Genomic DNA, 24,614 nt, shown 5'->3' on the forward strand with positions numbered 1-24,614 from the left:
AGAGGGACCACAGAATAAATGTGAAACTAGTTTTAAACTGAACAAATGTGAGCAAAATGAAATGTAGGAGATGCTGTCATACCTGAAATATTGAATTTTCTCTTGATTTGTTAAAAAGTATGAGAATGATGATGTGAATTTGTTTAGATTTGATATATTTGTCTGTTTGTTGTTGTTGTGAATGTTATACTTATATTATATATGTTATATCACTCATCTTTGGCACTGGCAGGCAGAGAACTCTCCAGATGGAAAACTGGTCTCGATTCTATTGGGCTGAAAGGACTGATGGCAGAAAGAAGGGATCACCAGTGATTTGACCTTAGTAGAAAACAAAACAGAGATAGTGTTTCTTCATTCAAACAACTGCGGGTTAAGTTTGTGACCAGTTAATCCCACCACCAAAGCCAAAACACATGAGATGTATTTAAGGGTGTAGCCACAAGCCTGGTCTAGTGTTATTAAACTGTTACCAAATGTAGGGGTGTGATTTTCATTTTATATCTTGGTTAAGACATCTTCTGAAACCACAGCAATAAGCATACTGCAGGATATGAATTTCGACTTAACTAAAAGCTTTTGAGAAATGTATTTGATACATCATTTTAAATATATTTTTGACAGAAAAGCTCAGGAGAATAAATGGCTCCAGGTACCATCCTCAACCCTTACCAGTTGGTGGCAGTAACGCATCCCACCGCACCGTTATGTCGTTTACTATCAAACAGAAGAGGAAATGTGTGCTGGTGTTATGTAGCTAAGGATGGCTAAAATGTAATTATTTTTTAAAGCAATGTTATATTAATAGTCCAGATATGGCTGAGTTTCCTGAAAAGGATATCGACGGTCGGACACCGGTTTATGGTGAGCGTTGTGACCCTATTTCAACCAGTTTGGCTGGCTAAAATAAGGCTGTCAAGGTTAGCATTGACGTTAGCAAGCCCGAAACGTAGCCTGCTAGCATCATGGCTTTTACAATAACAAAACGGTATCACACACAGTTTAAATATGTTATTGTTGCCGGTTTTAAAAGCTTTACGTCGAAGTGAAACATTAAATAATGTCTGTGTTGAACAGTCGACATGCTGAGGGTTTAGTACAAGGTGGTTACGAAGACATGCTTTCAGAAGATGAAGGTGTCAGTTTACATATTAACCAACGTTAGCTTTAGCTTGCTTAACAGTCATATGTACCTAGTAATAATAATTGTAAATGCTCTTAATAAACACTGGGAGTTATTACACAAACAGTAGGCCTAGCTGTTAACCCAGTTTTCTGCCCATACATCTTTATTCAGTCATTTGAAAACCAGTTATTGCTAGTGCTATTGCTAATTACTAACCGGTGTTTTCTCCATTCCTCTCCCCAGACTCAGCCTTCACCTCCCCGGCTTGTATCTGAGGAGCTGCTGAGGACAGTAAGGATGCTGCTGAAGATGCCCCAGAAGCTGCTGAAGACTGCCAACTTCATCGAGCTGGGCAGCTACCAGCACTGGCCGGTGCTGATAACCCAGAGGATAAGGCTGTACACCTACGAACAGATCCCCCTCTTCCTCAGAGAAAACCCCTTCATCACAGACGGCTACAGGGCCCATCTGCCCTCCAAACTCTGCCTGAGGAGGTAGGAGCCATGTTGGACGTTTCTAAAGGTTTGGGAACTCAGTGGTGCATGCCTTGTTTACACATGTATCTTTGTTTCTACATTTTCTCTGCAGTATTTTTATGCTGTCCAATGAGACTGTGAATATTTGGAGCCATCTTCTGGGTTTCTTGCTTTTTTTCTACCTGGCGTTCAACGACCTCACCTCAGTACTGCCAGCCTCTGGAGTGAACAGAGAGGACTACGTCATCTACGCTATTGGACTCTTCTGCTTCCAGGTAAAAAAAATGGCTGACAGAGTGACAAAAGCTGGAATATTCTTGAGAATATCCAATATTGTGGTTTAATGTATTTTTTAATTGAGACATGAATTGAATGCGAAGATGTTGTGTTCTTTACAGTCATACAGTGTGTTCCAGCTTTTTAAAAATAATCTTCCCTTAGTTCTTTCAGCATCTATGCTAACCTAAAAAGAAGGTGTGCATGTAATGTAGCTACTTTAACATACATTATCAACCTTTTGATTTTTAAAGCTGTTTACAGGTCTTACTTTAGAGTTGTTGTACTGTATTTAAATGAAGTATGTATAACTTATTCATGTAGGTTCACGTTTCCTGCCACAGGTGCAATCAGTTGACCTCAACCCACCCAGGTCTGTAAACTGTGTAGGGTTAGCTGTTACCATATTAAAAAGAGCAGTAGGCACTATGAGAACAATAGGAATAGCAATGTAGTGACTGTGTTTCTGTGGCTGTGTTTGAGGTTTATGTTGTAGGTGTTTCACAGTTGTTAACGTGTTTAGAAACATGTTCATGTTGCACAAGTTGGTAATTCCCATGTACCGTTAGTATAATATGTGTCCTGCCTCCCCCTTTTTAAACCTCTTTATTTGTCTATTCGAGAGCAAGCTGTGAGTATTTTGATTGTTTTGTCGAAGTCCTTATTTCTTGAGGTGGATTAATGTAAAAGAGTCCCAGAAGGATTTTTTTGACTTATATTAAATAAACCAAATATTTATTTGTATCAAAAGAATATCTAATCATGGGCTGAAGGTTTTTCATTATCAATTATTCTGCCAAGTGCTAACCATTTTAAAGATTCACCTTTTTGTCTAAAACATTTGAAAAATGGTCACCGTCTTAGGTTATGTCTTTAAATGTCCTTTTTGTCAGTCCTTAACACAACAGCCTTCCTTTTTTTCACTGCAGGTGTGCATGTTATGTTCTGTGGGGTATCACCTGTTCTCATGCCACCGATCAGAGAAGACCTGCCGCCGCTGGCTGTCGTTGGACTACGCAGGAATCTCTGTCGGCATCTTGGGCTGTTACGTGCCTGGGATCTTCTACGCTTTCTACTGTAACGCTGTAAGTACATTTTTATCATTTCATTCATTTGAACTATTTTCAATATGTACTTACAAGTGTGTGTATTCATTTAAAGTTTATTTTTGGATTCTTAGTATATGTACAATTTAAGTCGATGTGCTATTATGTTTTTAGTGAATCTAAGTTCATTTGCATGTATTTGTGTGCTTAAAGCAACTCTAATTAGACTCTATGTAATCGGTTACTCTCCTATTTTGCAGTTTTGGCGACAGTTGTACCTGCTGACGGTGCTGTCGCTGATCCTGGCCGTCTTCTGCGCTCAGGTCCATCCTCGTTACCTCAGCAACGACTGGAAACGGATACGAATGGCTATCTTCTGCTGCGTGGCCGGCATCAGTGTTGTTCCCTCCTGTCACTGGGTCGGGCTCAATGGTGGATTATCCACTGATGTTGTACAGGTAAGGCAATGCCATAAGATTAGAAAACAAGCAAAGCTAGTGTATTCATTTTATAATAAACAAGTTTTACTCAGGATTTTGTTGTATGTGCAGTTGTTCCTGCCTCGCATCCTAGTGATGTACCTCATAGCTGGAACTGCCTTCCTGTTCTACGTCACCAAGATCCCTGAGCGCTATTTCCCCGGTGAGTCCTCCTCCTCTGTCTCTTAACCGAGTGATACATTTGGTCAAGGCACAACATGAAAAATGCTGTAACTGAAATGACTATATCTCTGTTAATAAGAAAGCAGAGCCGTTTTATTTTTACAGCTGTTTTTTCTTACTTGCCCTATTTGAAACGTGTTGATGCTACTGTCTTGGCCAGGACTCTCTTGTAATAGAGATTCTGAATCTCAATGAATTAAATAAAGATGTAAAAAAATAAAACACTGATAAGAAATGTATTTTTGTGATGTAACTAATGAATTTACACCAGAAATGATTAAAAAAAACACAGCATGTATTCAGTATTATTGTTCAATTCTTTCTAGTGGACTTGGAAAATCCCACAGCTGAAACATATTTACTTAATTACCACTTAACGAGTAAACGCAGGTTAGCTGCTATACTCTCTGTCATAGCAGCAAAAGCACAGGTGTTACTAATGACACTAACGATGGCACTCTTCTATTCAAGTGTCCCAGTGGACAGAGAGCTGTGAATATAAGATACCAACATAGGCTGATGTATAACATATATAGGTCTTCTATTCCTCCTGAAGTATATTTTCATTCTCGTAGATTGTAAATAATGTATGAAAATGAACAAAAATAAATATGTGCGTTATTCAAAGCATTTCTTTCGCCCTTTCTCTCCCAGGCCAGCTGAACTACCTTGGTGCCAGCCACCAGGTGTGGCACGTGCTGGTGGTGTTGATGTTTTACTGGTGGCATCAGACGGCTGTTCACATCATGCAGTTCAGGCACAGCCGGTCCTGCCCCCGGACTAGCAGCAGCTAAGTGGAACTGATCAAATAATGTCATAAGGCAATCAGTTGCTGTCAGCAAACAGTTAGATCTTTTAAAATTCATGAAATACTTCTTAACACTTAGCTGCTGGTTAAAATGTGATAGCTAAAGGTATACCACTGACTACCAGGAACTCTTGACTATAAGCTGCTGAGGTGAAACTGATGGTCTGACTGTAGCTAGTAGATTTCACTGACCTGTTGTTAAAGGCCAGTGTGTAATCTACTGTCTCATACAGTAGATATTAACTAAGCTACTGTAAAGCTATAATTCTTGTAACCACCATAACCATAATATTAATGCATGAAGCAGGAATCATAAGAATCCTAATAGAAAAAATACTACGGTTTGGTGTTTTTAATTGATCATGTTATCTCATGCTTAGTTTCTTTGTACAGAAATATTCAAAAAAACAACTATATTGATTTTTTTTAATCAAACATAATAGCCTGTGTGAGCAATGATCATCTGATTTTGTTACATCTATCAGCTCCTATACGATTGTATGACATTTTGTGATGAAAGGTGGAAAGCGCAGAACAAAAATCCTGAAAAACTGGAGATTCAACGTATGAACACTGTGAACTGTCTCTGGAAGAAATATTGTGTCACCACCTCAAGTATTTTAATATTTTGTTAAAGTTCAACAATCAATTAATATCTAAGAACATTTGGGAACTTTATGTTAGCCTTGTGTGTTATTTTTCTTTTTTGTGGACTTTTTATTTTATTTATTTCGGTGTGATTTGAAAAATGTTGAACAAATCGTTACAATGGCAAATGCTGTATTTATATAGTGGAAGCTCATCTAAATAACAACAAAAATACTACTAATAGAGGTGATTGGGAGTTTAGTTTTTGGAGCTCACTGCATTTTAAAATGAATAATTTAAGCAAACAGTGTTTATTTAAAAAAAAAAAATCAACCTGAGCCAGTAAAACTATGTAAAATGGTTTTGATTTTGATGAAATGCCCTTTTAACAACCACTTGCGTTGGACGATAAAGACAAACACACATTTTGCTGACAATCCAGTGACGGTAGCACTTCCACTGCGGCTGATAAGGCAGGCTGCTATCACCCGAGTGGTTATCAGACTCCTGCTACCGTTTAATAATAAGGTCTGTCATAAAAGCTGGGGGTGTGACAAATCCTCATTGTCTATTTAAAAAGTTGTTTTTTTAAATAAGGCCAGTTAAAGTGTTACCTTAATCACATTTATTTTTTATGTTAAGTGTTCGTTTTTTTTTAACATTTTACAATCATGTGTATACTTTATTTGCCTTATTAACTTTGAGTGTTTCTACTGTATACCCACTAACTGTTACAATACGTTTCGGGGCAATAACCCTCAGAAAAAATGATCAAACTCAGACCGATTTCATCTTTGCTGTTACACCACAAGGCCAGTATGTTTTGTTTTCTAAATGTAATACAATTTAGTGTTTGGAATAAATTATGAATCTGCTGCAGAGCTGGAAATCAGGTGCTGAAAAAAGTGACTTTATTTTTGCCTTTTTGTGAGTGTGTGTTTTTATTTTCTGAACTTCAAACCTCTAGTTATCATAAACTGCATGATCTTTTTTCTGAATGATCTCATGATTGTTTTATCCCGTGATTGTGTTTTCCTTAGACATCATTTGTATGGCAAAGCACTGGCACTGACTTTCAAAATGTATAATATTTATTTCAGTGCCTATGTGAAATTATATTTTTAAACATTTTGAATGAATAAAGAATGCTGGGAAATACTTCATTGGAGAGTCTTTTTTATTTTTTAAACCTCAGAATTATTTTCATTCATTTTAATTTTTTTATTTACCCTAATCTGTACTAATTTGAGTATCATTGCAGAAAAACCTTGAAGCTTTCACTTTAATGAATGGATATTGCACATTGTAGAAACAGTGAACTTCTATTTTAATCCAAATATATTGTACAAGTTTCCTATATTTTATTGGAATCTTTATTACAAATTACAGGGATTTTAATGTATTTCAGATGTGTTGTGCATATATTAAGTATTTATTTATTTTGATGTAATCTAAATGTTCTTTTTCTTTAAAGTTTATTTCATATTAATGTTTATATATTTATTTAAACTTATTTCAATAATGGGGTTCATTTTCTTTTTACATTTTCTTTATCATTAACTTTTGTACTTGCCTTGGTTTTTTATTTAATTAAATACCTGCTTGTTTCTGCTGTTCACGGTCTTGAACAGTAGAGGGCATCATTGACACAAAAGTTCCCCATTTAGTTAACATTAAAGGTGGGGTAGGTAATTTTGGAGAAACCAGCTCGAGATCGCTAGAATTTGAAAATACACAGCAGGAAAAAATCTGCCAGTTCCTTACAGAGCCCCTCCTCCAACACACACGAACGCGCACATGACCAATGAGGGCACGAGATAAGTTTGTGCACAGATGGAAGGCTGACAGGCAGGTAGGCCATCCAGTTATTTTAGCCGGGCGGCTAAAATGATTGGTCATGCTTTTTACAGTACTACGGCTTCCACAGATGACAGAATTTTTTGTCAAAGCACTTATATATATATATAACAAAAAGTGTATCTCGAGCCGGTTTCTCAAACTTACCTACCCCACCTTTAACTGTATTAAAATGTTCAGATTATTGTCGAAACCACACACATTAACACACATTATACTCACATGTGTGTCTCCTAGAGCAACGTGTGTTCACCATATTACCAATTTAACCATCCATTGTATTCGGTGAAGCTGAATCTTCTCAGTGTTTCACAGTAGAGGGCTGTGAGGGCTACAAGCCTCACAAACAAACACACATGCTAAAGGTTATGCTTTTTGTTTTACATCAGACATACATTTATTTGAAACAGCTTTATTTTGCTAGATTGAGTGCACGCAATCTTGTTTAAAATATCTATTGTTAATTGTGTTGTGTGTAATCCTATAGTCAGTGTCTTGCAGCTCACCTTGCTCCTGGCAAAAGGCTGAGCTGATGGAAAACACCTGCTTTTATAGATGTGTCAGCTAATTGGACTACGCCATTCCTCTCAAACCCTGAGGGGTGTTTAAAGAGGCCAGTCAATTTAAGCCACCCCTTTTTAGGGCCTTTTCCCCCTGCACGCAACAATGGACTGGCCAGTAGTGCTATACATTCCTGCAGTGTGGAGATGAAGGGGGGGTATCATTAAAGAAAAGAAGAAGAAGGGGGGGTATGTGAGTTGCTCTTGGGCAGAAGAGCACACAGGGGGTGTTTCTCAATCGCGAGTAAAGCTGCTTCAGAGCCACTATTTCAAGCATACTACGCATCGAGTGCCGCCGAAGTACTGTTCCAATCTCCAGTATACTTGGAAATCTACCGAGCCCGGCGTACTCCGTTTGGAGAAATATCGAGGCTGCACATGAGTAGACTCCGCGGTCTTAAAATCCCCACAATGCTTTGCGCACGGACCAATTTCCCCAAATCTGTGGCGGAAGATGTAAGGCGGGGCCTCTCATATGACGCACACCTGCACACTTGCTAGCGTGTTACACACTTCGTTTTCCGAATGCCAGGAAGTATTCTTGACTCGCTTCTGAAGCAAGATGCTCGGCAGACATGTGCTACCAAGCAAGCGTACTCGCGATTGAGAAACACCTAGGATGTCACCCATTTTTGTGACGTTTTGTTTATCCATTAATGCTAGATTGTGTCGGTGTATATCATTAATGATACACCTTTTTGTTTAATCCTAATTGATTTTGTTACCCATCTTAAAACTACATATATTGGGTAAATAAAATCCTTGTTTTTGTCCACTTCAACCTGCATTCCTGATTTTTGCGTACCCTGGTCCTTCACAAGGGCTTTCTGTTCAGCCAAAGTCAACTCATAGATATTTCTTAGATTAGGAAATTCATTTTCACAGCACTGTACATGTACACAATATACAAACAACAACAATAACTCAGACAACAACAGATAGTGACACATGGCGTTTCAGTAAGCACATTTTCTGTACCTACGCCCGGATGGCAGTGGGGCGAGATACTGATAGAGTGGGTGTGTGATAATTTCTGTTGTGGTTGCGGTGCGTGAGATGGCTCTGTTGTTAAGCACTGTGAGGTTGGGCGTTGGGAGTCCAATTATACTGGCAGCGGTGTTGGTGATGTGTGTGAGTTTGGTGTGGTTGGTGACAGTGAGCATAGTGAACTCACTTCAGTAAGCATTTTAAAATGACATGCTTGTTAAACACATGGAACTCCTGATGACTCAGCAGGTTATAGGTTAAATCACTATATCAGTGTCGTTCTGAAGCAAATCCTTCTTTCTCTTACCAAAGTCAGATTTCTTAAAAACAAATAAATCTTACAAAAGTTTTGTAATTTAATTCCTGTCTGAGGGCAATGCTGTAATCCAGAATGACTTCTGTGTTTCCCCTGTGGCTTTGGTAGCATGATAGTGATGTTTGAAAACGATATACTATCACTAAATCACCTCATAATGCTATAATGAATATTTTTGCAAATGGTTTCTGACAAAGTAATGATTACAAATCATCATAATATAGCTAGCTTGTACTTGATTTTACTGGGTTTACCAGAACATTCGATTTGAGAAGAAAAAAAATGTATTGCGTTAAACTGGTTAGTAGCTGTGCAGCTAGTATATTTCTTTACCCTTATACTTTGGGTTCAAACCGTTTTTTCATTTTTTTATGCAGTAGTGAAATGAACCATAGATTATATGGCAGCAATGACACGTGCATGACCTTACTTTTACCTTTATTTTAACTTATTTAATCATTGACATCCTGGTAAAGACAGACAGCTGACTCTTAGTATTCTCAAGGTTAATAAATAAAAGATATACCTGAATGTGTAACTATGCTATAGATAATTACATATACTGTATATATGTACGTTTTTCTGCTTTCGAGACAGAGACGCATGAAATGCTGTTAGTGCTATCATTCAGAATGACTTTGACTGTAGCAATATATTATGTAAGTAGTTGAAAGTATAATAATTATGTTAGCAAATAATAGCCATCTGCATCTAATAGCCATCTGCAAATAATAGCCATCACGGACTAATGGATAGCTGTGTGGAGCCTGACACAGCAGCACAGTGTTTACTGCTAAAGCTGCTCAGGTTAACTGAATCATCACATATCAAGTAACGGTGAACTTTTATTTGGAAGACTTTACATTTATTTAAAATCTTGAAAATAATGGCAATATCTTTTATATTTTTACAAATAGATATATAACCTTATAGTCTAGCAGCAAGTCCTCAAAAAAGGCTTTAGTTTTTGAGATACCCCTACTCGAGGTAGAACAAATGACAACAATGATTTTTCTTATCTTTAGGGTCTCCCATTAATGAAATTGATTGTTGTCAAATTTTATTTTGGGGGAAAAAATGTTTTTTTGGTTGTTCTTTAGAACTACCCCAATCCCTGAAAAAGAGCCAAATTAGACCCGTTATGGGAAAGGTGACCAAAAAGCCCATAACTTGAGAATGATCACTCTTTTCCTCTTCAGATTTGCTGAGGTACTGTATGAACCAGGTGGCTGTCCTACATCACCAAATAGTCAGACAATTATTTAACTAAAAAAAAAAAAATAGTGGCTTTTTGGTCACCTTTCCCATATTCGGCCTGGTCTAATTTGGCTCTTTTTCATCATCATAATATAGCTAGCTTGTACTTGATTTTACTGGGTTTACCAGAACATTCGATTTGAGAAGAAAAAAAATGTATTGCGTTAAACTGGTTAGTAGCTGTGCAGCTAGTATATTTCTTTACCCTTATACTTTGGGTTCAAACCGTTTTTTCATTTTTTTATGCAGTAGTGAAATGAACCATAGATTATATGGCAGCAATGACACGTGCATGACCTTACTTTTACCTTTATTTTAACTTATTTAATCATTGACATCCTGGTAAAGACAGACAGCTGACTCTTAGTATTCTCAAGGTTAATAAATAAAATATATACCTGAATGTGTAACTATGCTATAGATAATTACATATACTGTATATATGTACGTTTTTCTGCTTTCGAGACAGAGAGCCGCATGAAATGCTGTTAGTGCTATCATTCAGAATGACTTTGACTGTAGCAATATATTATGTAAGTAGTTGAAAGTATAATAATTATGTTAGCAAATCATAGCCATCTGCATCTAATAGCCATCTGCAAATAATAGCCATCACGGACTAATGGATAGCTGTGTGGAGCCTGACACAGCAGCACAGTGTTTACTGCTAAAGCTGCTCAGGTTAACTGAATCATCACATATCAAGTAACGGTGAACTTTTATTTGGAAGACTTTACATTTATTTAAAATCTTGAAAATAATGGCAATATATTTTATATTTTTACAAATAGATATATAACCTTATAGTCTAGCAGCAAGTCCTCAAAAAAGGCTTTAGTTTTTGAGATACCCCTACCCGAGGTAGAACAAATGACAACAATGATTTTTCTTATCTTTAGGGTCTCTCATTAATGAAATTGATTGTTGTCAAATTTTATTTTGGCGGAAAAAATGTTTTTTTGGTTGTTCTTTAGAACTACCCCAATCCCTGAAAAAGAGCCAAATTAGACCCGATATGGGAAAGGTGACCAAAAAGCCCATAACTTGAGAATGAACACTCTTTTCCTCTTCAGATTTGCTGAGGTATGAACCAGGTGGCTGTCCTACATCACCAAATACTGTAGTCAGACAATTGGTCACCTTTCCCATATTCGGCCTGGTCTAATTTGGCTCTTTTTCAGGGATTGGGGTAGTTCTAAAGAACAACCAAAAAAAACCCTAAAGATAAGAAAAATCATTGTTGTCATTTGTTCTACCTCGGCTAGGGGTATCTCGAAAACTAAAGCCTTTTTTGAGGACTTGCTGCTAGACTATAAGGTTATATATCTATTTGTAAAAATAAATGTAAAGTCTTCCAAATAAAAGTTCACCGTTATTTGATATGTGATGATTCAGTTAACCTGAGCAGCTTTAGCAGTAAACACTGTGCTGCTGTGTCAGGCTCCACACAGCTATCCATTAGTCTGTGAGGTAATATGCAGATGGCTATTATTTGCTAACATAATTATTATACTTTCAACTACTTACATAATATATTGCTACAGTCAAAGTCATTCTGAATGATAGCACTAACAGCATTTCATGCGGCTCTCTGTCTCGAAAGCAGAAAAACGTACATATATACAGTATATGTAATTATCTATAGCATAGTTACACATTCAGGTATATATTTTATTTATTAACCTTGAGAATACTAAGAGTCAGCTGTCTGTCTTTACCAGGATGTCAATGATTAAATAAGTTAAAATAAAGGTAAAAGTAAGGTCATGCACGTGTCATTGCTGCCATATAATCTATGGTTCATTTCACTACTGCATAAAAAAATGAAAAAACTGTTTGAAACCAAAGTATAAGGGTAAAGAAATATACTAGCTGCACAGCTACTAACCAGTTTAACGCAATACTTTTTTTTTCTTCTCAAATCGAATGTTCTGGTAAACCCAGTAAAATCAAGTACAAGCTAGCTATATTATGATGATGAAAAAGAGCCAAATTAGACCAGGCCGAATATGGGAAAGGTGACCAAAAAGCCACTATTTTTTTTTTTTAGTTAAATAATTGTCTGACTATTTGGTGATGTAGGACAGCCACCTGGTTCATACAGTACCTCAGCAAATCTGAAGAGGAAAAGAGTGTTCATTCTCAAGTTATGGGCTTTTTGGTCACCTTTCCCATAACGCGTCTAATTTGGCTCTTTTTCAGGGATTGGGGTAGTTCTAAAGAACAACCAAAAAAACATTTTTTCCCCCAAAATAAAATTTGACAACAATCAATTTCATTAATGGGAGACCCTAAAGATAAGAAAAATCATTGTTGTGTTTTGTTCTACCTCGGGTAGGGGTATCTCAAAATCTGAGGGCCCTTCCTGCTAGACTATTAGATCGTTTGTGTCTTTTACATTGTTTTCAGTTTCTGTCATTTATTGTTTTTTTTATTCTTAGTGTCACTGTAAAAATAACCATATAAACTGATTACATTGAGGTCTGTGGATTATCCATACTAACCACAGTATTATTAAATGATAGATTGTGAATGAATCTTTCAAAATTTACTTAAAAATAATACTTTAACGTTTTTGGTCTTAAAACCAAAACACAAGCTGAAAGAGGCTAAAACAATCCTTAGAGCTGAAGCAACACAACGTTTACTCATGCCAATAACACACTCACAGACACAATATCTTTCCTAAAAACTAGTCGGTTTAATTCAAGTATTGAACATTAAGGCAGTACTCATATATGGTTGTTGAATGTCAACACTGTCAATAATGAAGGTCAAGCAGACTTCCCCTAAAACATGATTCAATCACTATCGAAGTGAAATTAATACACTAAAAAAAGGTTTGATGGCAAACAAGTGTATGAAAATACAACATGATCATCTTCTAAATGTACATATAGGTCTACATTTTATTAAAATGGCAGTTCATCAACATTTAACACAGACATGTTAATCTTAAAAGAAAACTACATACTTTTTTGATGTATTCTAAAAGGTAGTAAACCGTGTTATTATTTTACCTTACGTTTGTACTTGGCGGCAACAGGATGAAAGACATAAGACATGATTTAATAGAGACACAGTGTTTGCTTATTTTGCAAGTAATAAAACATTTAATTAAATAAACTAGTGGTGGCAAGCAGCAATCCCCTCTTACTAGTGATCATTGTATGGCATTGTTAGCTGCCATCAGAAATACAAAATACAAATAAATGACTTTCTTTTCCATACAGCACCTGAAAAGACATCACAAATGCGTTGGAGTTTTTTATTTTTACGAGAACAGATGTAGAAAACGTTGTAACAAATCATTGTTTGGTGATCAGGGCAAGAGTACATGTATGTTCTAATGATCCCAGGTATGATAACAAAGTACTCAGTCCTCCTGATTCACTAAGATAAGAAAAGCTTCTATTCCTGCCACGAAAAAAGTGTTTCAGCTTCAAGTCAGGAAGAGTTTAACTGACCTTTAAGATATTATATTGAGGTCCAATGTGATAGTTGGCACTTTAGGAAATACAGCTGATAGTGGATGGAGCTTCACGTCTGAACTCTTGACTCTGGATTGGAGCCATTTTGGACTCCAGCCAAAGTCTTGTAGTGATATAAAAAGTAAAAACTGCTTTCATTGCAAAGAACGCTGTTCTTGACAGTGTTATATGACTGTGATGTCCCTGTGGGTTAATCTAGATAGGGTGTGGCTGTGCGGTCTTGATTGCCTTGATTGCAGTAACTCAGGGCACCTGGGTCTGGTGCCCTGCAGCTATTTAAAAGCATCTGCTCCTCTCTGTCTTCCCTCTGCTTTCTCCTACAGGCACCCGGTTCGGTTGAGTATGTTATTAGTTATTTCAGTTGTTTTACTTTGTGCACCTCAACACCCTCACACATACATGTTCATGCAATCCTCACCCTGCAGTTACATTACTGACACTACTGACGTTCACACCTCATGCTTTACTTGCTTTGCACTTGATTAATTTGGCTCATTTGAATCACTTGCTTTAATAAACATCTTTTTCTAACCGTTGATATGGTGTGTCTCCTCTTTGTTGTGGCCTTTTGAGCCAGGTCATAACAATGACATACCCAGTTTTTAATTAGGAACTTAATAGCAACTAACCTGTTAGTTATTCTAGTTATTCTATGACTATGTTGGACCCTGTACCATTTGCATCTCCTGTACTGAAAAAACGAAAATGTGCTGGATGCCACAAAGCCTGGTTTGCAGTTGTCTTGCAATCCCTGCCTGGATTTTCTTGGTACCTCCATGTTTTCTTGGACTAAACTTGTAAAAGGCTGCCTCAAAGCAACCTAATGCAGAATTGTTTTAGAGGACAAGATAGCATACCAAAATTGCCTCTCCTTCGACCTTCTCTACACCCCAGAGTCTTCAGACCTGCTCTCTGCTGCTGCGTATGAATCTTTTGCATGAAGAACTGCAGCGTGAACTGTATGAAACAACCGACTGCTCATGTCTTTGTCATTTTTCCCAAAGAATTGTCCCTTCTGTAGGAGATCAATGACTGAGGTGTTACAATTTGCGAGGAGCACGTTCACCCTTATCTCTCCATATTCCTTGACCAGCCCTTCAAAAGTGGCCATGCCTGTGGAGTCTATGAACGGGATGACGGAGCAGTCTAAAACTATCGTGTGGAAATCCAGTTCTCTTTCGACAAGTCCAATGACAACTTCACCATTGCTTTTATCTCCATTCGCCTTTATCTGCTTCGAAGACATCTCTTTAGCCTTCTTCTCTTCCTTTCTCCTCTTGGTCAGCTCCAGGAAAGGTTCAACTCCGACAGCTTTGTAGAGCGATCTCAGGAATGAGTCCTTGTTGGCGTAATACAGAGGAGCCTGGAAGCGAAAGATCTGAACCCGGGGTGGTGGCATGAGGTTCTTGTACTCTTCCACATCTTCGTAAAGATCGACGTCACTGGCCTTGCCAAGGAGAGAGACCTGATACCGGACATCAGAATAAATGAGATTATGAAATTACAAGGCCAGTGTTTGTAATTATTATCATCAGGTCCATTACTCACCTTGGGGTTCTGGGTCTTATAGATTATGCAGATCATAGAAAACACTACCCCGACCACAAGACCAATCTCCACACTGATCAGAGTCGTGGCGAACATGGCGACCAGCCAAACAATACCGTCATCTCGGCTCGCACGCAACTTTGCCGGGACATCCTTAAACTTCCTCAGTGCCCCCCGAAGGCTAACAATGATGATACAGGCAAGAACGCACTTCTGGAGAGCGTAGAAGTAAGGCGCGAAGAAGAGGAGGACAAGAAGGACGACCAGGGCGCTAATCAGACTGGATATCTGAGTGAGGAGCAGAAACATGAGATGTTTTAGCGAGAGAGAGTTAACATTAACAGATACAATACTACTATATTTAGCTTCTGCCGGGATTCTACAACTCGGGACAAACTTCAGTGATTTTTTATGAAACTATTTCTTCAGGCAAGGAAAGCCAGAACTTGCCATCAACTCCAAAAAGGACAAACCATTTTCCAAAGTATATTATTCACCTGTGTTTGGCAGCCTGTTGAGTCCTTCACCATAGTTTTTGCCAATGCAGCACTAGTGGTGAAGCAGTGGAAAAAGGAAGGGATGATGTTGCAAAAGCTGATGGCCAGCATCTCCTGGTTGGGACGGACTGTATATCCGTTCTTCTTAGCAAACATCTCGGACAGTGACACCGTGAAGGCAAAACTACAAGATAAAATGAAAGTTTGTTTATACATTGACATTGAGTTGCCCTGATAAGCACGTTAAGCCCGGGAGCCCCACCATCTTGCAAGAAACAGCGTCTGAGGGCTTCTTAACATTTAACAAACTATGAATGTGTCATACCCACTTAACGGGAAGAAACTCAGCTACCTGGCGATATGAACCATTTTTACCGAAACAAAACACAAGTCTAACGCCGAGCCTCTGAATTAGCATTAAGCGAAAGAGTGCTAACGCACTTAGCACATAACTCACGGTAGAAATATTTTATACTTCATCGGCAGCGAAAGCAAGCAAAGACAACAACTTAGCTTTACGGGGACAAAACGGCAAATACTTACCGTTGCTGTTTTCTGATCAAAAGTTGTGTTTAATGGCATTAAATCGCTTAAAACGCTTCTGACAGTTAATCCAATGTCTCTGTGTCACTTTGAAATGATTACTGATAATCCATCATCATATTTTTGTCAATAAACTGAGTTTTCATATAGAGTGTATGAGAGCTGTAACCCAGCTTCCGGTTTTGGGCATGCTGGCTGTGCATCACTCTCATTCACCAATAGTAATGTTTAGATGGATTTAGGAACTCCCTCTCGATTCTAGTGTCAATCATCAAAATCAACCGATGGGTTCCAGAGATATGGCAAATACACCCAAATGACCCCAGAGGTGGGTTTTCTTTTGCTAAACCTCTCTTAAAAAGGTCAAGGTTGTTTTGCATCAATCTTGATACAGGGTACTTATTATATGTTATAGTTTGGATTCCTAAAGCTTTTTGTCTATCTCATCATTCAAGGGTGGTTTTCACTATAAGTAATGGTTTTCTTTTTGGACGGAAACTATCATTTACATTTTTTTTATTTCTTCAATCTGAATTTACTTTAAAATAAAAACATCTATATTGATTCTGACTTTTCTACATCCAACTCACAGGTTTATAATTGCTTTCAGAAAAAAGATTATTAATTTACCCCTTTTAGAAGTGAAAATATAGTCATTTGTTCTGAGAATGTCATTTTCGAGCCTGAAACCTGAAAAGCAGGCTCAGGGCTTAACAGGTTAAGACCGTTTTAGACCATGAATTTACGGCATACTTTCTCAAACCTCTTTTAAACTAAATAAATTGTTGACATACTGAAACGCTAATTAAAGAGTCACAGGACAAAAAATATAGTGGAGGAAATGTCAATAGCTGTGTGGTTATTTTGGTGCAAATAGAAAATGAGGTGTCCCTGCCAGAAGATAATCCAGCTACGAAATTGCATGTGTTACAACACAGATAAGAGACGCATGTACTGTAGAAGCAAACATGTTGTTGAATGTGTTGGACATTACCTAATGACTGCAAGAGGAATGGCATCCAGTGCCAACCGTGGCATCAGAGTAAAGCTGGGCACCTCAGGAGGAATGAACCCTGTGGGGATGTGACCTGAAACACTGGAGCCATATTTGCTGTTCAGATCCCCAAAATGACTAGCCAGCGTAGCTCCTGCCACTATGATCAGCTCAGTCGGGAAAGGGATCTTCAGACGATCCTTGTAGCGCTCCTGGATCTCCTTTCCTGCCACTAAAATAAAAAAATTAGTTATTCTTTGTTAAAGAAAATTAAGAATGAGCTTTTTAGGCTTTAAAAAATGTCCCCAGGTATTGTAGTATCATTACAGCCCACGAGGCAGTTTATAACTAAGAATCTGATGGGAAATGTATAAAATATACCTAATATAGAGATACAGATTGCACTAGTGATGAGGTCACACAGATTGGTGTTATGAATGTTGGCAAAGATGTTGAACCAGGTGACGACAACTGTGCCGTAGCCTTGGTGACGGGGGATCTTTATGCCCAACAGGTATTTAGCCTGTACGGTGAGGATGGTGAAAGAGGCTCCCGTAGCAAAACCATCAAGCATGGGAGACGAAAGGTAAACGGAGACGAAGCCTAGCCGAAACACGGCCATAAGGAGCTGGTGAGGAGATTAGAACAAGAAGAGGAGAGGAAGAAGAAAAAAGAGGGAGATAATGATGAAAAGATGGATTGGCGAACATTGTAAAGACAAAAAGAGAAACCATCCATCCATTCCATAGATTTACAAGAAGTCAATAATTGCCCCTGCATCCATTACCTGATAGACGCCAACCATGAATGTTAGGGCAGCAGCGATGGAGATGGAGTAACACTCCTTCCCACACGGCACACCCATTAGCTCCACACTGTGAGGTGAACCAATTGTCAGATTAGAGCCGAGGGAGGCATTTAACACCAGGCCAGAAGCTTTGGAGTCTTCATTGAGGTCAAATCCTGCCAGGAACATCTCCTTATTTACCACCTTCAGGCAAGAAATGAAACGGACATTTGTTAATAAAACTCTTAATTAAACCTTCCTCAGTAGCATTATGTGATCAATGATTTCTCAAGGGACCTCTTCCCAGTGACAGGTATTGGAAGTGCCAATTCATTTAGATTTGCTCTTTCTTGGCCCATTCAACATCAATCCACCAAAATTCATGAAAATTAGAAATCAAGATTTAGCCGTAACCCTCTTGATACAATCAGATAAAGTGAACCAAAGACCTTGGTGGTTAAGAAATAGAAAAAATATTAATCACCATTCCATTAAAGACCTAAATTGTGTGATCCATTACCTGTCCAACCATGAGGCTCATGAGGCTGAAGATCCCCACAGAGACATGTCTAGACGTCCCCATGAGGAAGTAGATGATGTTGGCGTAAAAAGAGGTGTATAAACCATAGATGGGCGGCACTCCTGCCAGCAAGCAGTAGGCGATGGCCTGTGGTACCAAGATGATTCCAACGATGACCCCGGACATCAAATCGCCCAAGACGTACTCTTTGAGCTTGTATTTAGGCAGCCAGCGAACAACAGGGAAGAATCCGGTGAGGGTGGATCGAACTTTTGGTACGGAGCAGGTCACACCATGTTTCAGCTTGGATTTGAGGACTGAAACTGTGGTCTGTCGCTGGCGAACCTGACGTTCCAGGACGGGTGGCGGGACCTTGGTGACCTCCTCCATGGTCTTGGGTGGGAAGAAGGGGCAGAAGGCGAAAGGGAGGGGAATTGGATAATGGGGTCAGCTGTGCTCCTGCACGATCTAGGAAAAAGAAGGGAGGAAGATATGCAGGACAGACAGGGAAAAGGAAACGGTGATTATCAGTGGAGATTACTTCAGTCAATAGATATAATACTTTGTCTTCCTGTTCACAATATAGTTGAATACGGAGGCATCTAGACATTAACTTTACCCTGTAGGGGCAGTGCTACTTGCATATTTTTTGTTGGTTCATTATCTTTTAATCTTCTCTATCAGCCCTTTGAGTGAATGGTCAATCTGGATGACTGATTAAGTGTTTAATGGGAAAGTCTTTCATGTTCCAAACCCTATGGACAACTAAAACTATTTCCAAAGACACCTGTCCTGTTAAACATCAATAAAAAGTTACAGAAAACATTTCATGACGAAACAGCACATTTCATGGTAAGGGTAACGGTTTTACAGTGGACCCGGTTTTAATGACTTCCCTTTCCCAGAGCCCAGGTTAGTCAGTAACTGAGACATCCAATGAGACAATCATAGGAAAAAGTGTATCTCAGTCATCAATACTGCAAGTATATGATTTGTTAGATTAGAGATTAGATAGAATTTTATTAATCCCAAAGGAAATTCTTTCTTGCCAGGTTGCTCCAAAATTACAATACAGATAATACTATACATCTTAATAAAAGTATGCAATATACAATAGCTCAATATACAAAGTTTTATACAAAGTTTTAGAGTAACGTATTACAGTGCCCCAGTAGAAAATAGGTAGGAGCCTGTGACAGTGACAAGTCATATTGCACATTCAAGTAAGTAAAAAGTAAAAATTAGGTAACCAAGTAGTGTTGGTATTCTGTCTGCTTTAATCCATATCTATGCCACTTTCACCTGAACTGCTTTTATGTTTTTACGTTTCACTATGCTGATACCAGCGCAGCACTCCTCAATCGTTATCAATACTTTTAATCTTGTGTCTGATATGGTTGGTATAGGTTATGCAAGGACTATTACACTATGTCAGAGCGATGGTCAAATTAAGAAAATGTATGTATAGAAAGCAAGAGAGCCTTGACCACTGTCAACTTTGGGATCAATTTGGGTGATCCTTATTAAATACAAATCTCCATTGCCCTAAAATGTGGTACAGACATTAATGGTCCCCAGAGGATGAATTCTACTGACGTTGGTGCCGAGTGGATGAATCCTAATTACTTTGATTATCCCCTGACATTTCCTGTAATGTCACCAGCAGGTCAAAGTTTACACCTTAACCAAAGAATAATCCAAACTTCTACAGGATTGGCTCACATTTTCTACAAACAACATAACTGACATGCGCAACTCAAATCTCTCAAGTATATAATGGGTTCCAATCCGAAAAACTAGCAAATGTTGTCAGCAATTGCAAATAAGTATGTGACATTTTAGTGGTGCACAAGTGCAGACAGTAAGGTATTTTCGAGCACAGCTTGTCGCTTCGTCTTGTTATTTTGAAACTGCAGGAGGCCACTGTGCTCTGCTATTAACTATTACATGTACAAGAGTCAGTGGGCTGCAAAGAGAGAAAGCTCCATAGCTGTCAACATTTATTGATGTAAGATCTTAAAGAACTGTTTATTTCTTACCAATTTCTTTCTTTTCTGTTCATGATAGCTTTAGATAGATAGATTTAAAGCAGTAATGTATTCTACACTTGTAACAGAGTTTAACTGTTAGGGGAAGTCCTGTTTCAGCAAGTTTCTACAGATAATTATACCATGAAACTGGTAAAATGATTTAAAAAAAACACAACTGACACTGCCTATGTAACTTACACTTCATCCAATGTAAGCAAATGTTCAACATGTGTATGGCACTCGTGTATAATACCAGTGGGTGATGGATTATAGGAGGCCTGTCTCACAAGGTTAGCTGTTACAGTAACAGCTGCGCCTCGAGAAAGATTACCATGTCACGGAAACCATGAAGCTTTCTAAATGATGGGCTATCAGCCTCAGTCATCATCGCAACACTGGTATGTGCCGCGACTTCCTGTGGCACGGCTCGCTCAGACTGATATGTCAGTGGGATAAAGAATAGAGGAACGTCTTTTTCATGGGTGCCTACAGTACATCAGATGTGTTGCAGTTAAATTCACCAGATTTAAGAATCATCTTGCTGTTTTCTGTCTATTCTTGTTTTTTTTACTCACTGTTTCTAGGTAGTTTTAAGGACAATGATTGTTTACTTTGCATGGAAATCAAGCTCAAATCAAAAATAAAGAGGCCAGCGTGTTTTAATGTTGGTCTCATAAATCCATACTGACATTTTAAAAGATAAAAGGTACGGGAGATAAATGATGAGCCTGTGTAGCTCTTAGGTACACTTAAAGTAAAAGAACATAACAAAAAAAGACCAAAGATATCTCCAACAAGGTTTCTTTTAAGAAGAGAAACACACAGGCCTGATTAACTGCTGAGCATGACGGGAGTCACACTGAGGACCTTTTGATACCAAATTTACTTCAGCGTCAACCCTACACTGTGCTGTAAAGATACTATTTAAACGGTTTCTGTGAACTGTTTCCAATCAATGTTTGTCGCCTTTAGTCATGTGATAAAAGCCCCCCAACACTGCTTGTAAATGACCTGAAAGCTTCCTCCCTGTGCTTTTCATGTATAGTTAAAATCTTTGTAATCAAGGCATGTTAGAAGTCCAAAGGGGCGAAAGAAACTGCAACTTTCTGTAAAGGAAAGCATACACATGATTCCTCAAATGAACACATTTTATAAATGTACAACCGGTCATATGAGGTCTGCAATATCAACTTTTCAATCTACTGCAACGAACAACAGTATTGGCATGCATTTTTATTTATTATTGCCATGTTCAGATAACAAAAATCTAAGAGTACGATTGTGTAAAATATCATGTATTTTAAAAACCTTGAACGTCATTCTGAGCCTTAATTGCTGAGTCTTCAAAAAGTGCTAAACTACTGAAGCCAGGAGGACTATTGTCCCTAGTTTTGTGAATTGTGAAACACAACAATAAAGATTCAATATGACGTAACCATGGAAGCCGGTAGTTCCTACAGTATTCAACTTGAAAAGGGTCAACAAGAGCCGATGTCAAACAGTGCTCTGACGGATGTTGATTTAGAGAACAGGTTTGGAGAAATGCAAATTATAATACAAAGCCTTCAAGTTTAACTGAGTTTGCCAAGCTAGCAGCTTTTAATAGGTTTGACATTAAAGACAAATCACAAAGTAAGCAGTGATTACTACTTGAATAAGATTTCTATTGAAAACACAAAGTACAAATAAAAAAATGCTACTCTGAAGGCTGGAAAAAGAGGCAACCAACACCTCGGCAGTTTGGTAATGCTCTATAAAGAACCTCTTTTATTTTTCAGAATTCTCTCTCACAAACTGAAATCCATTCAAACTTAAATGGAAAATCCTCCTGATAGGAACATAACAACAGAATTGTAAAATATCTGCTAATCCGTACACATCCAAAAGTAGTTAATACAATACTTGGATAATTAAGGATTGTAGATATGCTCAAAATACTGCATGGAAGAATGTTAATAGCACTGCTGGCTAAAAAGGATCTAAACTACCTACTAAACCACGTGCATGTGTATCCTCTATGTGCTGTAGACATAATTTCACCAGCAGATCATTACAAATGTGCTCAAAAGAACACAAATAATCTCCAATTAAACCCAAATCATATTTTAAGATTTTCACCAGGAGGAATAACTACTAGCTTTGTCATTTCTTGGACACACATTATCAGTCAGTATAAGACACTCACCTGTAGAGTAGCTGCCACTGAGACAAACCTTAAATCTCTGATGTGTTTAAATCAGCTCTGTGTTGATTGCCTCAACTTCTTCCTATTATATCTCCCTCTCCTCCTCTCTTAATATGTCTCTGATGTCGGACAGAAGTAGTTGTGAAGGGTTATATCTGCTGGATAAATGGAGAGATAAGAGCAGCCCTTTGCTCCCCCTCACTCTGGCCCCCTATTGGCTTGGTCACCAACAGTGGGTTGGGCTTGTCCACTCTTGAACCAATAGAAAGCATTTGTGTGTTTGTGTAGAGGAGGGTTAGATGTTTAATCCAGTCAATTTTTTACTCGATCATTGCTTTATGTGCCCCTGCAGTAAGCCTGGGCAAATAGGCATAGTCAAAGTGAAAATGAGTTTAGTTTGTTATACTGTTTAAACACATCCTGTGGACAGAGTTGATTACACAGCAAACAGAAGATAAACTGTGCCTGAGGTGCACTAGCCAAAGAAGTGACCCTGTTATCTGTGTGAACTGTGCCAGAAAAAACCTAAATGTACACCCCCTAGTAAATACACACAGATTGGGCATTAGTGTGTTAAACAATGTGACTACCAATGATTTGTACCTTCCAGGTTTAATCAAAACACTGTCATTGAATTATTCTGAACTACATGTAACGCTTTAGCTGTGCACTAATACAAATACCATTTAGTATCTGGTCTTTTCTAAAGAGAACATGTACTGTAATTAATAAAACATAAAAAACACCTAATGTTTAATCATTTAGAAAGTTGTTTGATATTCTCACTATCAACCAACGAGGGCTAAACGTAAAACCCCTTTTGTTATTGAGCTAAATATCACGTCTTTGAAACACATTTAATTCCAGTTTATGATTAAACATACTATATATATATAATATTCCTGTTATACTTGTTTAGTTTCATTGATTCTTTTCTGTGGAAGTAGTTTGAGAGTTACTCAAAACCAGAGTTACATTTCTTGCATTTGCACACAATTACTTGACCATTACGGGAAATTCTGTATCATTTGGAATAAAGGATACATGGACACATGGAGTTCAATGGCTGAGATCGCTGCTGCTAACTCAGTAGTGATTACTTTTTGGTTAAAAGCTTACCAAAACACAATGATAGGGGGTATATGGTTCATCCTTAATGCTGTAAATGTATCTATTGTCTCTATAATCAGAACTACATCCACTGTCACTGAGACACATGTGAGTCTGTGTGTGAGAGTGCAAGTGTGTGAGTGTGTCTATTATATTCTGGACTCAATGGCATCATTGTCAGGGTGAACACATGGTAGACTTCTTCTTACACAGTTAGTCACGGTTAAGATTTGAATTACATATGTAACAGTACAGAAATATCACCAGAGAGAAGGGCTGCTTTTTGGTGTGTGGTGTTCCCATGACCATATCCATGCACAGCAAGACTGGAATATTACTTCCAACATACAAAACGGGGACAAAACCAAACAACCGGATCATGTTAGGAGTTTCCGCACGTCTTGTCACCTTAGTTGACCCCTCACAGTTTGAGGGGATTACGGCACTGCCTCTTTAAATCAACCGGCAGCATCATCTGACTGCATGTTAGCTTTACTGTACATGCTTTATCCCCAGTCTAGCTGGATTTGTGGAGCTTTTATATTTGATTTTCTGTTCAATAAAGACTCACCCAGAGAGGAGCAGAGGAGCAAACAGGGGGCAACATCAGCCATCCCTCCCTGAGTGGTGCCTCTGCCTCCACCATCAGTCTGTTTTCTTCTACATCGCCGTGCACTCTGCTGCTCACTGTCTGCTTCCTGTTTCCTTTTGCAAAGCATGATGGGAGCAGCAAACCCCCCGTCTCAGCTGCGGATTGCAGCCGAGCAGAGGGGGAGGGGAGGGAGGAGAATAGATGGAGGGAGGGAAGAGGGGTGGTTACCATGGTGACTAAACTCCTGCTGTGTGTGTGTGTGTATTTGGATTCCCAATGCCTTAGTTGATGGTACCTTTAAAATGTCTTAAAAATACAATTTCTGCCATGCATTTATATTGTTATGCACCATATCAGC

The 24,614-nt window shown here is 38.3% G+C and overlaps 2 protein-coding genes across 4 annotated transcripts; one reads left to right on the forward strand and one right to left on the reverse strand.

The window, feature by feature from the left end:
- Window positions 1-725: 725 nt before the first annotated feature.
- On the forward strand, window positions 726-6,143 carry LOC117476304 (progestin and adipoQ receptor family member 3-like). Of its 2 annotated transcripts, none has more exons than XM_034122715.1 (7): window positions 726-774; window positions 1,370-1,620; window positions 1,715-1,877; window positions 2,808-2,963; window positions 3,185-3,382; window positions 3,476-3,566; window positions 4,241-6,143. In XM_034122715.1, the coding sequence occupies exons 2-7, from the start codon at window positions 1,424-1,426 to the stop codon at window positions 4,378-4,380; spliced, it is 945 nt and encodes a 314-aa protein (XP_033978606.1). In that variant the 5' UTR covers window positions 726-774; window positions 1,370-1,423; the 3' UTR covers window positions 4,381-6,143. The 2 variants fall into 2 exon arrangements, with proteins under 2 accessions (XP_033978606.1, XP_033978605.1); XM_034122714.1 differs by having other exon boundaries at window positions 738-864.
- Window positions 6,144-12,636: 6,493 nt separating this feature from the next.
- slc26a1 (solute carrier family 26 member 1) lies at window positions 12,637-24,329 on the reverse strand. 2 transcript variants are annotated; one of them, XM_034123482.1, is made up of 8 exons: window positions 24,236-24,329; window positions 18,340-18,807; window positions 17,820-18,023; window positions 17,414-17,660; window positions 17,033-17,264; window positions 15,496-15,679; window positions 14,999-15,286; window positions 12,637-14,915 (listed from the first exon to the last, which is right to left on the reverse strand). In XM_034123482.1, exons 2-8 carry the CDS (start codon window positions 18,727-18,729, stop codon window positions 14,334-14,336), a joined length of 2,127 nt encoding a protein of 708 aa, XP_033979373.1. In that variant the 5' UTR covers window positions 18,730-18,807; window positions 24,236-24,329; the 3' UTR covers window positions 12,637-14,333. The 2 variants fall into 2 exon arrangements, with proteins under 2 accessions (XP_033979373.1, XP_033979372.1); XM_034123481.1 differs by lacking the exon at window positions 24,236-24,329 and adding an exon at window positions 22,555-22,679.
- Between the last annotated feature and the right edge of the window lie 285 nt (window positions 24,330-24,614).

Source organism: Trematomus bernacchii, unplaced genomic scaffold (assembly GCF_902827165.1).
Source record: "Trematomus bernacchii unplaced genomic scaffold, fTreBer1.1, whole genome shotgun sequence".
Classification (NCBI taxonomy): Eukaryota; Metazoa; Chordata; class Actinopteri; order Perciformes; family Nototheniidae; genus Trematomus; species Trematomus bernacchii.